Raw genomic sequence first — 18714 nt, 5'->3', positions numbered from 1 at the left:
CCAGTCTTCTCAATTGGGTAAACACAGAACGAGGCAAACCCATCTCTCTCTCTCTCGCTTTAATATTTCTTTAATTTTAATTTCCCACCTCTCTCGGCGTCCACTCACCATGAGCGGTGCTGCAATTTCAGACCCTAATCATCACCCTCCCCAAGACGATCACCCCAACATCATCAACCCCTCTCCCGCCGCCTCCAAAAAGGGCAAGGGCAAGGGCGGCCCCGACAACGCCAAGTTCCGCTACCGCGGCGTCCGCCAGCGCAGCTGGGGGAAGTGGGTGGCCGAGATCCGCGAGCCGAGGAAACGCACGCGCCGCTGGCTCGGCACCTTCGCCACCGCCGAGGACGCCGCCCGCGCCTACGACCGCGCCGCCGTCATCCTCTACGGCTCCCGCGCGCAGCTCAATCTCCAGCCCTCCGCTGCCAATGGCGAAGGCGGCGGCGCCTCCTCCCAGTCCTCGTCACGGAGCAGCTCCTCCTCCTCCTCCTCCGCGCAGACGCTCCGCCCCCTCCTGCCGCGGCCGTCCGGCTTCGGCCTCACGTATCCAGCGCCCAATTTCTTGCAGTACGGGTTGTACCCCAGCGTACAATACCCTAACATTTTGCCCCAATTAGCTCCGCACCAGCCGTCCGGAATCCCTGATTTGGGGATTTCTGAGTCCAATTCCCAAATTAGGGTTTCTTCAAATGCAGTTACAAACCCTTCCTATCCAAACCCTAACAATCACGATTGCCAACAAAATCAGAATCAAAACCAGAATAATAATCAGAATGCGATTGGTTACGATGCGATCAGCTCGCTCGTGTGCTCGACCGGTTCGCTGCTGTCGGATCCTGCGCCGGTGCCAGCGCTATCGGATCTGACGGCGGTTCTGAACGGGTGCGAGCCGTCGCCGTCGTGGCCATTGATGGCGCAGGAGGAGGAGTACCCGGCGATGAGCATTTGGGACTACGGCGATCCCTTCTTCTTCGATAGTATCTGAAAATTAGGTTTTCATCATTGCATGCAAAATTGCAAAGAGTGCTAGTGATACATTGAGGTGAGGTGGCGAAGATTTGGAAGATATATATGATTGTATGTATATGATGAGGTAAGTTGCATGGAGGGGTGATTTCTTGATTTTCCTGCATATTAATTATATGTGTTTTAGGATTTGGAGGAGGGGAATATGTTTCAGAATTATGTCTTCAATTCTTGATTTATTGTTCCTTTTTTCTTTGTTTTATTAGGGTATCATGTTATTTAATGTGTAATTAAACAGATGGTCTTATAGAGTAAGTTTTATGTTCTCACATTTTCAATATTAAGCCTTTCATATGTTTCTTTACCATATGCAATCTGATGGATTTGATAAATTCTTCAAGTAGGGAATTTAGGCTTCTTTCATGAATAGTGACATGTAGAAATTCACTGATATTTATTAAGTTTTTGAAGTATATTTTAGAGAAAAAAATCTACGAAAATATGTCAAATAATCGAGTATCATATCATATTTGTTTTATTTTTTTTATGAATTAACTTAATTTAAATTTAAAGGTTGGATCATTAATTATTGCAATAATGGTTAGTGAGCATCGTGTAGTTTTTATGAATCATCTTTCACAAATTTCTCCACTATGCACCACGTGTGATGATGGAATTAATAAAGAACGGTCGTGTAAGCTTGAATAGCAAGAACACTTGAATTTTAAAATTCTTGAGTTTTTCAAGTATGCATTCTTGCTAATTACACCTTTCATGCAAAATGTTTTACATTTATTTCAATTTAGTATTATGAAATGTTTTACATTTGTTTCAATTTAGTATAAAAAGTATTAAGTTTATATATTTTATATAAAAAATTTACTTAGTGTTCAACATAATACATTCCATCAAGTTCATACTACATCGTTACTTCTAATTATATCATACATACAAAAAGTTTCACCAATGTTTTAGATTTATACAAAAAATTTAAATTCAAACATTCCATTAATTATTTCAAACACATTTTTTATTACTCACAATAATGAAAAATACATAGAAAAATAATCACCACTCTTCACCATCAAATTAGCAAATTGCATTTTATTGTCGAAGCTTTCTCATGTAATAATGGAGAATACAACTAAAAAAATATGACTCTTTTTTGTAAAAATTAAATACTGACTTATTGACCATTCGAAGCTCAAATTAGTCATTTTGTAAAGATGAATATGGACTTATTTTATACCATGTTCTATAAAGAATACAATAAAAAGAAATAGAGTATAATGAGAGACATATTTTTTTAAACCACAAAATTGCTAGAAGAATTGATATTGACTGTTAGTAGTATTTTTTTAGAGTGATTAATTGTATTAAATCTCTAGTTATTCTATTATTATGCTTATAAGTTGGACAAATTAGAAACTAACTAACAATGTTTAAAATATTTAACTGAATGTATTAATTTTAAACACTAAGTAAATTTTTTGTATAAAATATGTGAACTTAATACTTGTTGTACTAAATTGAAACACATATAAAACATTTTGTATGGAATATGGAATTTTCCCGCATTCTTGATTTTTAATGTTTTTAATTATATGAGTAACTGGGTGCTCCTAATTGCTGATGAGATCTAGTTTCGGAAATTGATACACTTATTAGACTATCACCGAGAGGGAATAATACCTCTAACAGTCTTGTAAAGTCAATTATATTAGTAGGTTTTTGATTTAGTGTATTCTAAGTCTAAATCAAATTATATTTATCAAAATAAAATAGGAAAGGAAGGGAAATTAAAATATAAAGAACGGAAAATTTTATAGGAAGAAAGCAGTGTTGTGGAAAAGAAGATATGAAATAATAACCTGGAAAAGAAGATATGAAATAATAATCTAATTTAATTCTATTAATATTTGGTTAGTTATAATTAGTTGTCTGGCACATATTAATATACCATTTAATTTTTATTAATCACTCTCTCTATCCATCAATACAAAGCAAATTATCGGGCACATGTTTTAAGAAATGTAGTAGAAAGTGAGTAGAAAAAATTAGTAAAAGTTGAGTCATATTTTTATATATTAGTTTTATAATGAAATTTGAGTGAAATAAAGTCAATGGAATGTAAGATCCATTACAAATAGTAGCAAAAAAGCAAATTAGATATTTATTGGTAGATGGACAAAAATGGCAAAATGAGACATTTTGGTAGACAGAGGGAGTAGTTAAATTAATACTCTCTCGTCCCACAAGAATATGCACTTTTGGTTGGATACCAGTTTTAATGCATAATTGGTAAAGTAAGAGAGAAGTAGAAAAAAAGTAATTAAAGTATTGTTAGTGGAGAATATGTCTTACCTCTTTAGAGAAAAAAAAACGTTTCCAAATTTAGAAAGTGCATATTCTTGTAGGACGGATTAAAAGGGAAGAGTGCATATTCTTGTGTAGGAAGGAAGTTTTTTTTTAATTTTCTCTCTAATTAGGTGGGTACCATTTCCCACTAACACACATTTCTTTCTTTCTGTCTCTTACTTTATCAAATTTGAATTAAAACTCATATCATTTCAAAATTTCTTATTATTGGGGTACATAGGGGAGTATAATGTACTTCCTATATTCCCAAAAAATAGACAACTTGTATATATAACACCAGTTTTGATGTGTAATTGGTTTAAGTAAGAGAGATTGAGAAAAGTAAGAAAGAAGGAAAAAATATAGTAAAAGTAGTGTTAGTGGATTGTGAGATCAACAATTATTAATAGTGCGTAATTGATTAAAACTTTTTATATTTAGATTTTATCTAGTTTTGAAGTACGACTCAAACTGGTAAAATTATTTTATTTTTTTGGGATGGCGGGAATAATTGATTTACCAATTCAGATATATAGTGTCTTGATTTGAAGACTCTACTATGTTCTTATTTAGATATTGTTTACTCTATTGTAAGAACGTCTTACAAGTTCCTTCTCAGATTTTCTACAGTTCTACTCCCAATCCTAAAAGATAAATGGAACCGCATGATTTACACGTCTATCAATATATAAATGGAGAGTTTTTTAGGATGCCATGTGGCACAGTTTTGGTAAGAAAATTGTTCATTGGTTGAAATGTATTCATTAAATAAATAATTAATTGAAAAAAGAAAAGTAACTATTAGTCAATATGGTTGTCCAAACAGATGATAGCGTTTCACAGAAGTTTAAACCTCTGTAAAATTATCATTTACAAGTTCCATGAATTACACAGAAAAACAAAAAAAGAGCATTAACTTAGAAACCAAATCAATACTTGAATCAACTAAGAAATCTGCCGGAGCACACCACCACTGAAGGCAGCAGAGCAGGTGCAGGCGGGAGGAATGGCAGCTAAGCTGTGCGGAAGGAACTGGCGAGGTAGGAGGCATGGCGACGAGGCTGTGAGGAAGGAGCGCCAGCGAGAGCCGTCCGGCGACGCTATTGCCGGATAAGAATAGAGCCAAGAGAAAAGGGGAGATGGACGAATAGGGAGTTCAACCACGGCGAACAGCTCGCGACGGTCCGACGTCAGTAGCGGTGGTGGATCGGTGACGAGAGGGAGGTGACGACGGCTCTTATTGTCAGCGAACTGAACGGGCGAGGAGTTAGAGGGTGTGATGTTTAGAGGGTCTTTAATTTGAGGAGAGAAGAAAGCATGGGAGAGAGATACCGAAGAAAGAGAAGATCGGCGAACGGGGGAGGAGCTGAACCGCTTAGTACAGATCATAGGCGGAGAGATCTGTATGTTCTGATTTGGGGGACTGTGGAGGACCGATAGAGGGGAAGAGGCGTATGTGTTTGTATGTATATTATGTTTAGTTTGTAGGATGGATATTGGGGGGATTTAATAGTTTAAGTTTTGTAGATTTAAATTTATGCTTTTAAGTAATATATCACCTATCTATATTAATTGGATATGTGTAATTTAAATAGGCAAATAAAAAAAACTTAAAACATTATTGATTGCTTTCTGTAGCTTTATATTTACCTGTTCCGCGTTCTTCTAATTTGTTGATAAATTACACAAATTAAAAACTTAAATTATACCCCTACATTTTATATTTAAAAACATTATTATGAGATTTTAATAAAATTGCATCCTATTGGTTCACAATAAGATGAAAAAGACACTAACGTACGAGTTACGACATTAATTTATAAATTTAAATCATCATCCAAATAGAAATTTTGATAAATTGAATAATGTTTTTTATCTTGAAAAATACATTACAAAAATCTGCAGTATCTTTGCATTCGGTAAAATCTTTCAAAAAAATAAGTATTTAGTGACAAATTTAAAAAATATTGGAAGAGTAAAAGATTAACATGCTGAGACCATATAAAATTGGAGTATCATTTTCATTCTTAAAGGTGGAGCTCACGCACACCTCTATTTTCTTTTTCTTTTTCTTTTTTTATAAATTGTACACATGTCCGATTAATATCCCTTCTAACTTTCAATTATATGAATAAAATTGAGTGGTCATAATAGACATTTGTTATTACATATTTTTCAAATTAGGATGATTTTCAATTTTGGCAATTTACTTTAAACTGCTATTTGGATTTTATGAAACCAGTATAAATGTACTCCACTTTATTGCGTATCATTATAATTGAACGTTTATTTTTTTGTGTTTTTGCAATAGTGATATTACTGATAAAAATATTAAAAATTACTCCATCTGCCCCGCTCAAGATGACACATTTTCCTTTTTTGTTTGTCCCAACTAAGATGACACATTTCTTTTTTTTTTGAATTTTTTCTCTCCAATTAATATACCCAACTACTTTTTTCACTCCTATTAAATTATTCATCTTTCTTTCTCTCTCTATTTTAATACTTACACCCACATTTTCTCACTTCAATTTAACACTTTAACAAATAACTCCTAAAAATCTCGTGCCGGCCTAAAAATGTGTCATCTTAATCAGGACGGAGGGGGTACTATTATGTATTTTATGCAATGTTATTTTATATGTTAAATTGTGAGAGAATGAAATATAGTTGGTGATATTTAAAAGAGATATGTCACTTAAATGGGATGGATCGAGGAAGTAGTATATCTTTCATAATTAAAGAAATAATGCATGATCAATATCGATGCAAAGAACAAAAACTATTATAGCAACATAATTAAAGAAATAATGCATGATCAATATCGATGCAAAGAACAAAAACTATTATAGCAATATCAATAGAATCAAATGAAAAAATAGCGAGAAATATATTATCCAAAAGATAGTCCATGATCAAATATCGATGCACAGAACAAAATTAAGTTAATTCGGGTTTTCATATCGTCAACAACAAATAATATTATAAAGAGATGTTTGGTTTGCAAGATTGTATATCGAGATTAAATATATAATATGTTTTGTTCATACAATTGAACTTCACAACTTAATTATAGATGGATTATCATATGATAATTAGTTATAGGCAATTCCCTCTAACTAAAATTATCTTACAACTCAATCTGTATTATATATTGATACTATTTTATCTAGTAAATCAAACACCACTTCGTTGTTTCCGTTTCCAAGCTCTCAAGTGAATATTCTACCAAAAAGTCATCTTCTCCATTTTCCAAACTTGTTGATAAATGATGTCCGATATTCACCTCCAAATATTTAATTAAGTTCAAAATGAATTTTACCTTCTAGTCTTCAACCTAAAACATTTCAACACAATCACGAACAATCAAACTTTGTTGGGCTATTTGACTTTTAATTGCAATTTTGCAAAAGCAGTTGGGAGTGTTGGCCCAAACTCGCGCATAAACCATCTCTCATCTTCGTGGATAAGTCATTTTTATAGTACATTTTTTATTAGTAATTTATACTATGATGATAAGTCGTTTTTATTTTATTTCGATATTGATTTATTTTATTCATTATTTATTGTTCAAATTTTCATTAAAATAAATTCAAATTATTATCAATATGATTTTTTTTTTGATAAAACCATTTAACATTAATATTGTGTCACTGAAGGCAATAAACATTTCAACACAAAATTTTAGTGAGATTTTTATTCTTGAGAAAATATAATTAATTTTCTTATCCATTAAATATATTTCACTTTTATAGGATTTATATAAAAACTTAATAATGTTGAACAGACAATTAAAAAATTGATCATACTATAATATCATGAATCATATGGTATAAATATTTGAGAGATATTGATATTTAGGTCATATTGGGTATAAACTAAATAATGTTCCTTATTTTTGGATTAATGCATCTAAATTGATCATGCTTCTAGTTGATTAAAAAAATTCTAAGGCTTATGTTAATGACAAATAATTTTGACGTAAATAATAGATTGGTCTAATTAATCAGAAATTAGTTTTTAATTTCAAAAAGGCATTTGAAGTGTTCATATATATATAAACACTAAATTTTAGTTAGTACGCATTAAAAAATATCCATATTATGACAAATATCATACTAATACGATAACATTTCGATTGTTCTTGTGTTAATATATTTTTTTATGATGAGTTAATATTTATTTCAAAAACAATTTGGCCAAAATATCTCGAAACGTGAATGGTTATGGTAGAGATATATAAACAGAAAAATTCACAACTGAATAGTTCGATAGCTTGAGGATGTTTAATACTAATGCATATAATATAATGAAGAAGATGTGGTCTCTTGTGTAAAGTCTAGTTTATTGATGGTTGGGCGAATTTTTGATAGTAGTAAATGCAGGTAAAAGAAAATATAGATCACGACACAAGGGATTACGTGGTTCGATTTACTGAGGTAAATCTACATCCACGGGAAGAAAGGAGGGCAAGATTGTATTGCTTGATCTGGTTTACCAGCTTACAAATACAGACTTGCTATATGATCTTTGATGTCTAGAGAGCTCTTTTCTATCTGATCTAAGTTCTATTTATACATTGAACTAAGATCGTGGCTTGCATCACCACTAACTAGGTCGTGGCTTGCATCACCACTAACTAGGTAGTGGATGTCGTGGAGGTCATGAGATCCTGCATGGGTCCACTATCTCTTTGTTTGGTCCGCTATCCTGCATGAGATCCTGCATGAGTTGACACCACTAAATAGATCGTGTAGTGGAGGTCGTGGAGGTTCTGCATGAGTCCACTATCTCCCAGTTCGGTCGAATACTGAGACCGAACTTCTGAACTATGACCGAGCAGCTTTTGCCGATCTGAGAGTAGAGCTTGATTGGTCGGCTTTTACCGAGCTGTAGGCTGGGGCCGAACTCTTTGGTAATGCGGCTTGTTTAGTACGTACTCCATCACTACCCCCCCCGAAAAGCGAAGTGAATCACTTCGGCGAAGCGAGTCACTTCGGCATTCTGGATAAAGGTACGGGGGAGGCTGACGTCAGGGGACGTGCCTTGCGCGTGACTGCATTAAATGCGACAGTAAAATCCGGCCGTTGAATCCTGAAAAGGTGGGATTCGAAACGGTGCGATGATTTTGAAATCTTCTCCGAATCTGATAAATACGTCCTTTCTTCATCATTTGAACACTTTTGCTATTGCTTCTTCTGCCTTCTCTCTCTTTTGCGCAAAAATTTCCTTCCACTTGAAGAATTTCTTCAGAATTTCTTCAGACTTTCAAAGAGTAAGAACCATGTCTTCTTCTTCTTCTTCTGAGTCAGGTAGCGGTAGGAAAGGGGGTAAGGGGTCTTCTAGCCGGAAAGAATCCGGGGAGAAGACCGTAGAGTATTTTCACAGCATCTTGAGTAAGGATACTGTGATATCCTTACACGAAAAATATTTTTTTCCTGGGGGGAAGGTTGCGATTCCCGACGACCTTCATAGGGCTGACTCGCCGCCGGAGGGTTACGCCACCGTTTATGAAGCCGGCTTGGAATGCGGGCTTCGTTTCCCTCTTCCCCCTGCCTTTGTAGAGCTGCTAGATTTTTTTCAACTCCCTTTAGGTCAGGTGACTCCGAATTCTTGGAGGCACTTATCGGCCTTTGCTGCCGAACTCCGTAGGCTAGATAAGGATCTGTCTCTGCGGGCAATCCTTAATTTTTTCCAGTTTAAGAGGAAGGGATCTTGGTTTTACTTGATCCCTTTACAGCCCTTTAGAGCCTTTTGTAAAACCAAATGGCCGAAATGGCAAAATCGCTTCTTTTTTTATAATAGGACTTCGGCTTCGGACTTTTCCTGGAGAGGGCCGAAGTCCGTTATTCCTCATCCTCGGGTAGAACCGTTGGACGAGCTCGAGGCCGAGCTCAATAAGATTCCCATGATTAGGAAGCAGTACTCGGAGTCTGAGCTCGTCAAGGGCGACTTCGTGTTCGACTCCTCGTCTTCGGACGAAGAGACTGAGGGTGAGGATTTCTTTTTTATGCATTACTGCCTTGACGACGAAAACTAACCTTGTTTTCTTGCTTTTTGGCAGTGAACTTGCTAAACAAGCTTGGTCGCAAATCCTCCGAGCTTAAGAAGCCGGAGAAAGAGAAGGCTACCAGCTCGGCGCCTGATGCCGAGAAGAATCCGAAGAGGCAAAAGACCTCTTCTTCGGATCCAAAAAAGCCGGAGTCGACTTCGGCAAAGGGGAAGGGGAAGACCCAGAAGCCCCCAAGAGCGCCAGAGAAAGACGTGGTCTTGGCGCCTCCTTCGGAACATATCTGTGAGCCATTTTTATGGCCCACGGATTTTGCCGAGGTGAATTCTCTTCTTGATTTTCTGGCCTTGCTTTTTTCCTGTATTTTTTTGGTGGCCCCTCTGTTGACTCTTTCCTTTTTCCATTTTCAGAGGAACGATATGCTCTCCAAGCTCGTCGCCGTTGAACTCTCCAAAGCGTCCAACGATTATGCTGAGATGCAGAGGAAGTTGGCGGCTGCTCGTCACCAGGCCGAACAGGCTAAGGCAGACTTTGAGAAGGCCAGAGCTGCTAGGATCTCGGCCCAGGATGAAGCCCAGTTTGCCAAAAACCAGCTCGTCATCCAGCGAGAGCAGACGAAACGGAGGGATGCTGCCGCCGTGGTTGCCCAAGGGGAGGTTCTCCGTGCTTTCGCGGAGAAACTCTTTCTGAGCAATCAATTTTCGGCCTTTGTCGGTGATCTGCTGAAACTGATGACCGATAATGCCGAGCAGGGGCCCGAAGTCGTTCTGCCGCTGTACGGCCGAGAGATAGCAGCTCGTCTCCAGAGTCTGCCGCTCCTTGAGGAGCTTGCTTCGTCCTCGGTCCTGCTTTCTGCTGACCGAGTTCGTAGTTGCCGAGCTGACCGGGACGAGAATATGGAGGCTATCTTTGCCTCCTTAGGGTCAGTTTCACCCGCTCCAATTTTCCACGGAGAGGGTGAGACCGAGCAGCCTGATCAGCAGACCGGAGACAGGCAGGCCGAGCAAGAGGTGCTGCTGATCGGTGATGGGGGCACCGAGCAGGCTGGGAGGAGCAGGGAGGCCGAGGCTGAAGCTGAGGCAGACAAGGAGAAGGAAGCTGAACCTCACCGAGGAGCCGGAGACGAAGCTGGCGGAGTATGATTTCGTCTCCCTTCTCTTAGTTTAGTTTCTTCCTTGTTGTAAAATGGCTTTGAAGCCCTCCTTGTGTAAAAAATTTTTTCTTATGAATGAAAAAATTCTTCTTTCTGCACTTGTGTCTTCGTATAGCTTTTCGTACTCTCTTTTACTCCTGTTGTGGTTTACTACCTGCTCAGTAAACTGAAATGCCGAACTGACATAGCTGCTTTGTATTCTTAACTCTTAAGGAGCTGGAGGTACTTCACTGGAAGCGGCTGTACTCTTCCGCTTTAGACGAAGCTGAGAAAAAAGCCATAGCTGACCAGATGAAGAATGACGAACTCTTGGCTTGTTTAGTGAAGCTGGAGGCCGACAATAAGGACTTAGAGTCCGAAAAGAAAGATCTGGAGGCCGAGCTGAACACTGCCGTCGCTGAGAGGACTGCGTATGAGGATTTCATCTGTAGGCGCGGGGGAATGACCATCTCTGAAGTTCAGGAACGAGTTGACGAACTGTGGGAGGAATATCATGTACTCCGGAGGAACAATGCGCTGGAGAGCTCGGCTTGCCAACAAGTCGTGAAATTATTGCGGCGCTGGGCTTCTCGGTACGACATCATTCTTTCCCGGCGTCCCTCAATCGAGAGATTCCTTAGGCATTTCCCGCCAACAGATGGTCACACTCCAGCTCAAACCCCTGATTCACTTGCTCAAAACGACCCTACTCCAAGTCAGCAACGAACTCAGGAACAGCCGGAAACGTCAAGACGAGAACGGACTCAGGAGCAACCGGAAATGTCAAGACAAGGACGGACTGAAGTTCGTAGAGGAGCTGTGATTATGAGTGAGCAAGATCAACAAATGCTTCGTGAAGAGACTCTTCGCCGCCGAGGTGCTAGAGCTTCCCGGGCTCAGGGAAGAGGCGGTAGGTCGATTAGAGCATCTCGTCGACCTGCTTATTCTTCAGCTGCCGAGAACGCCCGAACTCGGCTTCACGAGGATTTTGTGAATAGATGGCTCAACTTTAGCAACCAGGGACAGTAGAATAGTCCTTTGTAATGGCGTAACGCCTTCTCGTAGGGCAGCAGGATTATATGCCGAACAAGATTTAATAAATGAAATCTTCATTTCGCTTCTATCACTGCGTATTTACAGCTCAGCGAAAAAATTTCATCGTGCTCGTCCTCGGTCTTATGAAGTAAACTTCTTTGACCGGACTCGTCCTCGGTCTTATGAAGTAAGCTTCTTTGACCGGACTCGTCTTTGGTCTTATGAAGTAAACTTCTTTGACCGGACTTGGTCCTCGGTCGTATGAAATAAACTTCTTTGACCGGACTCGTCTTTGGTCTTATGAAGTAAACTTCTTTGACCGGACTCGTCTTTGGTCTTATGAAGTAAATTTCTTTGACTGGACTTGGTCCTCGGTCTTATGAAATAAACTTCTTTGACCGGACTCGTCTTTGGTCTTATGAAGTAAACTTCTTTGACCGGACTCGTCTTTGGTCTTATGAAGTAAATTTCTTTGACCGGACTAAGCTTGTGTCCTAATTTGGCGAGTTTTATCGCTCGGATCGGACTTTCCCTTGTCCTAATTCGGCGAGTTTTATCGCGTGGATCGGACTTTCCCTTGTCCTAATTCGGCGAGTTTTATCGCGTGGATCGGACTTTCCCTTTGTTGCAGTTCGTTTCAGACGGACTGCTTGTTTCTTAAGCTGAATTGTGGTCTTGTATCCTCCTTAGAAGCTTGGACTCACAATCGTTGGCTTATATATGTTCTAAAAAGGGGATCAGCCTTCGAAGAACAAGATACCTCAGTAACATTTGTAAGAGACGACACGCACATAGACAGACAAAACGCACATAGACAAACAAAACGCATATAGACAAACAAAACGCAAGTAAAAAACAAAGAAAGCACATACCCCTAGGACCGAACTAGACACAAGACTGACTGACCGGACTGTCTCTTACAAATGGAACTTCATGAGGTTGGAAATGTACCATGTTCGGGGTGCTTGTTCTCCTGACATGTGAGTCAATTTATAAGACCCTTTGCCGAGGACTTCTGACACCCGATATGGACCTTCCCATGTGGGTTCGAGTTTGCCCAGCTTTTCTGCTCGGCTTACTTCGTTGTTTCTCAAGACGAGATCTCCCACTTGAAATTGCAGCTTTTTCACCCTTTGGTTATAATACCGGGCTACTTGCTCCTTGTACTTGGCTGCTTTTATGCAGGCCAATTCTCTTCTTTCTTCGGCAAGATCTAGTTCGGCTCTCAGTCCGTCATCATTCAGTTCTGCTGAGAAATTAAGAGTTCGGGGACTGGGTATGCCGATCTCAACCGGAATCACGGCTTCAGTGCCGTACACCATCGAGTTCGGCTCCGTTGTGACTTCGGTCATTTCGCCTGCCTCTGACTCCGGCTGCTGTGATTGCTATGCTTGATGGTGCCGATCTGATTGCTCGGCACTTTTAAGCGCAATCTGCAAACACTTGCTCTTTTTTGATCACCTCGGATGACCGCTATCCCTCCTTTAGTGGGGAAGGAGTTCGGCGAGGGAGCCTCTGATCGCTATGATCGGGCTTCTTTTTGTCTTCTCTAGATGAGCTGTCTAAAGACCGTTTTCGACGGTCTGCCTCATCGGCACGAGAAAACTGGTCCGCAATGTCCCACATCTCTTGAGCTGTTTGCGGACTGCATTCCACGAGCTTTCTGTAGAGAGCTCCGGGCAGGATTCCATTTTGGAATGCCGAAATGACAAGTAGATCATTGAGATCATCTACTTGTAGGCATTCCTTGTGGAACCTCGTCATAAAGTCGCTGATCTTTTCGTCGCGACCTTGACGTATAGAAAGCAGCTGAGCCGAAGTGATTCGGGCTTCCGCTTTCTGAAAGAACCTCCTGTGGAAAGCATCCATTAGATCTCGGTAAGATCTAATGCTGCCTTTGGGGAGGCTATCGAACCACCTTCTTGCGTTCCCGATAAGCAGCTCGGGAAACAGCTTGCACATATGGACCTCATTGAGACCTTGGTTCGCCATGTTATACTGATAGCGTCCCAGGAAGTCATGAGGATTCACTAACCCGTCATAAGTCATCGACGGAGTTCGGTAGTTCTGTGGCAAGGGAGTTCGGGTGATATCGTCCGAGAACGGAGTCTTCAATGCTCCGTACATGGCGAACCCGACATCTCTTCGGTATGGAGGAGATGGAGTTCTCCTGTGATTCCGGTACCGAGGAGGAACAGGAACATGTCGGGGTTGAGGATTCTTTTTCCTGGAAGACACGGCACTACTGCGGTAGTGACTTTCATGTCTGGATGAGGAGGGAGAATCCACCGTTTTCGTCTCCGGCTTTTGGCCCTTTTGCAGGAAAATTAAGAACTCTTCCTGCTTCTCGGCCAAAAACAACTTGACAGCCTCGTTCAAATCAGGCTGCTGGGAAGACTCGGTGCGATGAGTCTTTGAGCGGCTTGTTCCTTCTCCGTGAGAACTGGAAGTAGATTTCTCCCGAGGCTGTTTTCTAGACCTGCGGGCTGGACTAGCTTCCTCATGGTTATCACGGACGGAAGCACGGGTATTATGTGATCTGGTATGCATTTTTTTTTTTTGGTGGAAGAGGATCAAAAACTCGCTTTTATAACAGATTTGGTTCTCTGTTTCCCACAGACGGCGCCAGTGATGGTTGGGCGAATTTTTGATAGTAGTAAATGCAGGTAAAAGAAAATATAGATCACGACACAAGGGATTACGTGGTTCGATTTACTGAGGTAAATCTACATCCACGGGAAGAAAGGAGGGCAAGATTGTATTGCTTGATCTGGTTTACCAGCTTACAAATACAGACTTGCTATATGATCTTTGATGTCTAGAGAGCTCTTTTCTATCTGATCTAAGTTCTATTTATACATTGAACTAAGATCGTGGCTTGCATCACCACTAACTAGGTCGTGGCTTGCATCACCACTAACTAGGTAGTGGATGTCGTGGAGGTCATGAGATCCTGCATGGGTCCACTATCTCTTTGTTTGGTCCGCTATCCTGCATGAGATCCTGCATGAGTTGACACCACTAAATAGATCGTGTAGTGGAGGTCGTGGAGGTTCTGCATGAGTCCACTATCTCCCAGTTCGGTCGAATACTGAGACCGAACTTCTGAACTATGACCGAGCAGCTTTTGCCGATCTGAGAGTAGAGCTTGATTGGTCGGCTTTTACCGAGCTGTAGGCTGGGGCCGAACTCTTTGGTAATGCGGCTTGTTTAGTACGTACTCCATCACTTATCAATTTTACTACTCCTAATTGCTAAACCAAAAACTTTGTCCAAGGTTAGACTCTTTTTCACATTATCAAATGGAAAAACAAGAAAATTGAAAATTGTCGAATTCATAGCCCCATTTTTTTTATAAGTTATCAAAATAAGTAGAATTGTCAATTGCGACAAATATTTCATTTTTCTCTGCCTTAGCGTGACCAATTTCATTTCACCCCTATTATAGAAAAGTTTGCATAAATCTTCTTTACCCAAGTAGTTATCCTCACAATTATTAGCCAACTTCACTCAATCCCATTTTATCGAGCTCACTATAAACAACAGACACGTCTCCATGGTTACGTAATATAAAAAAAAGGCGATGCGTGTTTTAACGAAATGGTTTAAACAAGATTTGAAATGTGTGACAATTTTTTCATGAAGTTGAGGTTGTACACTAAAAATAATACTCCATCCGTCCCTATGTAGCTGAGTCGTATTCCTTTTATGGTTGTCCCATTATAGCTGAGTCATTTCCTTTTTCGGCAAAAAGTATTTTACTCTCTCTACCTTTTTTCTTTCTACTTTATTCTATTTTTACTTAACTCATTTAAATTAATTTTTCTTAAATCCCGCATTGAAAAGAAATGCCTCTACTACAGAGGGACGGAGGGAGTAGTAGTCTACAATGTAGAAATTAAGAATTGGGATAATTTCTGATATATTATTCACACTGCATTGTACATGTTTATATAGACTTAGGAAGAGACTATACAAGGTAACAACGTAAATAAGGTAAAACGTGTATAAAATCTTCCTAATTTCTTGTGATTGATTTCCTCTGATTTCTTCCTTGATTCCATATAATCTTCTTCTTGATTGTGCAGGATATTCTTCGTGATCTTCCAACACTCCCCCTCAAGTTAAGTGACGGGATTCCCGAAACTTAAGTTGCTCAAAACTTCTTGAAAGTTCTTTACAGATACGGCTTTGGTCAAGATGTCCGCTAGTTGGTCTTCGGGCTTCACATATGGGATTTCTACTATCTTCTCTTCAAGGTTCTCCTTTATGAAATGTCGATCAATCTCGACGTGTTTGGTTCTATCGTGTTGCACCGGATTTTCTGAAATACTAATCGTGGCCTTATTGTCACAGAGTAATTTGCACGTCTTTTGTGATTCAAGATTTAGTTCCTTCATTACCCTCCTAAGCCAAAGGATTTCAGTGAGTCCACTTTTGATGCCTCGGAATTCTGCTTCTGCACTTGACAGAGCCACTACTTTCTGCTTCTTGCTCCTCCAAGTGACCAAATTGCCACCCACAAACGTGAAGTACCCTCCTGTCGACCATCTATCAACCGGATTCCCTGCCCAATCTGCATCAGTGTATCCATGAATGTCGAGATGTCCATTTTTCCGGAACAGTACTCCATGTCCGGCGGTTCCCTTTAGGTACCGCACTACTCTAAGTGCTGCCTCCCAATGTTCGTCTTGTGGATTATGCATAAACTGACTAAGTACCCCAAGTGCATATGCAATATCAGGCCGAGTGTGGGATAGATAGATGGGTTTCCCTACTAGCCTCTGGTATCTTCCCCGATCAGTTGACGCTGCTCCTTTGATTATTTGAAGGCCATGATTCTGCACCATGGGAGTATCTGCTGGTTTGCACTCGAGCATTCCTATTTCCGTCAAGAGGTCAAGAACATACTTTCGTTGACTAATGAAGATTCCTTTTCCAGATCTGAGCACTTCGATCCCAAGGAAATATTTGAGATCTCCTAGATTCTTCATCTCAAACTCTGCAGCCAAATGCCCCTTGAGATCGTTTATTTCCTCTGCATCATCCCCTGTAATGATCATATCATCCACATAAATTATCAGACAGGTGACCTTCTATCCTCTTCGTTTGATGAACAGGGTGTGATCTGAGTTACTCTGCCGATAGCCGTATCGTTTCATTATTTCCGTGAATCTCCTGAACCAAGCTCTCGGGGACTGTTTCAACCCATATAGAGTTTTCTTTAACTTGCATACCTTGCCTTGTCCAAATTCCTCTGTGAATCCTGGTGGGGCCTCCATATAGATAGGATCCTTCAATTCTCCATGAAGAAATGCATTTGTGACATCATACTGATGAAGTGGCCAGTCTTTGTTTGCTGCAATAGACAGTAAAACTCTTACAGTGTTCATTTTTGCGACCGGGGAGAATGTCTCTGAATAGTCAACTCCCTGAGTCTGCGTATACCCCTTTGCCACCAATCGAGCCTTGTATCTCTCAATACTCTCATCTGGTCTCCGTTTGATTGTGAAGACCCATCTGCAGCCGACTGTATGTTTCCCATCGGGCAATGAGTCTACTTCCCAAGTACCGTTTCGTTTCAGTGCTCTCATCTCGACGAGCATTGCCTCCCTCTAGTCCTTGATTTTGAAGGCTTCTTCAAAGGTTCTCGGGATCTCTTCTTCACACAGGGCTGCATGGAATGCCCTTGCCATTTTGGATATGTTGGCTTCGACGAAGTTGGCCACAGAGTATCTGCTTTTCCTCCCTATCCGTTCCGGAGAGTATTTCTTGGGCGGAATTCCTCTCGTACTTTGTGGAGGAAGCACGTACTGCCCTGTGTCCTGATCAATAGTAGTATCTTCTTCCTCTTCTACTTCTGTACCAAGTGGGTCAGGAATAATATCGGAACTTTCATGATTCGGACTAGATATTACCTCAGATTCCGTTACAGTTGGATCAGAGGAGCGCGGCGGAAGCGTTGTCGGGATCGTCTCTGCAGACGGGATCGGCTCAGGAATAGTGCCAGCTTGTTCTGTTGGATCCGAATCAAGTTACTTGGCACATACCACCGTAGGGAGTCATTTTCTTGGGTCTCCCCCTATCTCACACTCTCCCCCTGAGTCCCAAGGTGGTAGAAGAATTCGGTTTCAAGGAAGTTGCAGTTCATAGTGGTAATAACCCATTTGGTTTTGGGGTCATAACATCTATAACCCTTCTGGTTAATCCCATATCCCATAAAAACACACTTAATTGCACACGGGAAAATTTATTTCTTTCATGCTTGGGAACATGGACATAAACAGAACAGCCAAAGGTTTTGGGTGGTAAGGATAAGGCTGAGGGGATTTTGGTTAAGGTGGAAAGGTGATTTAGAGGGGTTTTGCGGTTTAGGATTTTTGTGGGAAGTCGATTGAGAAGGTAAACTGAGGTGGCAACGGCTTCAGGCCAAAAGGATGGAGGTACTTTTGAGTCAAATAGGAGGGCTCGGGTCATTTCAAGGATGATTTGATTTTTTCGTTCTGCTACCCCGTTTTGTTCTGGTGTGTAGGAACAAGAAGTCTGGTGTACTAACCCATTTTTGGCAAAATTTTTTGTCATGGAACTGTTTAAAAATTCCCCCCCATTATCAGATCGTAGGATTTTGATAGACTTCTGAAATTGAGTTTGAATAATTTTATAAAACAACATGAATTTGTCATATACTTCATATTTATGTTTCATAAAATAAACCCAAGTAGCTCTACTGCAATCCTCAACAAATATCACAAAGTATTTAAAACCAAAACTTGTTCCTATAGGCGCTGGGCTCCACACATCAGAATGAATCAGGGAAAAAACAGTGTCAACACGAGTATCATTTGGTTTAAACGAGTTTCGGTGGCTCTTGGCCAAAACACATGCTTCACAAGAGAAGTTCTTAGGAACAAAAAGTTTAGGAAATAAGGATTTCAAATAACCCGAAGAGGTATGGCCCATCCGACGGTGCCAGAGCCAAGTATCTTGATTAGTGGATCCGTGAGCAAGCATCGCCGCACCATCTCGTCGAGCAATCTCATCCACAAAGTAGAGCCCACGACGCTCAGTGCCACGTCCAATAATCTTCCCTGTCCGGATATCCTGTAACATACAGAAGTTTGGGTGCATCAGTAGAGAACAATTTAAATCCTTAGTCACATGACTAATCGACATTAACTTCTGAGATAATCTAGGCACATAGAGGCAATTGGGAATA

At 40.2% G+C, this 18714-nt stretch overlaps 1 protein-coding gene across 1 annotated transcript; it reads left to right on the top strand.

Moving 5' to 3' along the window:
- Nucleotides 1-109: 109 nt before the first annotated feature.
- Nucleotides 110-982, top strand: LOC121793072 (ethylene-responsive transcription factor ABI4-like). Its single transcript, XM_042191282.1, has one exon. It carries the CDS (start codon nucleotides 110-112, stop codon nucleotides 980-982), a length of 873 nt encoding a protein of 290 aa, XP_042047216.1.
- Nucleotides 983-18714: the final 17732 nt, after the last annotated feature.

Source organism: Salvia splendens, chromosome 2 (assembly GCF_004379255.2).
Source record: "Salvia splendens isolate huo1 chromosome 2, SspV2, whole genome shotgun sequence".
In the NCBI taxonomy this organism is placed as follows: domain Eukaryota; kingdom Viridiplantae; phylum Streptophyta; class Magnoliopsida; order Lamiales; family Lamiaceae; genus Salvia; species Salvia splendens.
This window is presented reverse-complemented; position numbering and strand designations above follow the sequence as displayed.

What these genes read in the sequence shown, in the direction of transcription:
- LOC121793072 (XM_042191282.1), top strand. Translation starts at nt 110, where the DNA reads ATGAGCGGTGCTGCAATTTCAGACCCTAATCATCACCCTCCCCAAGAC.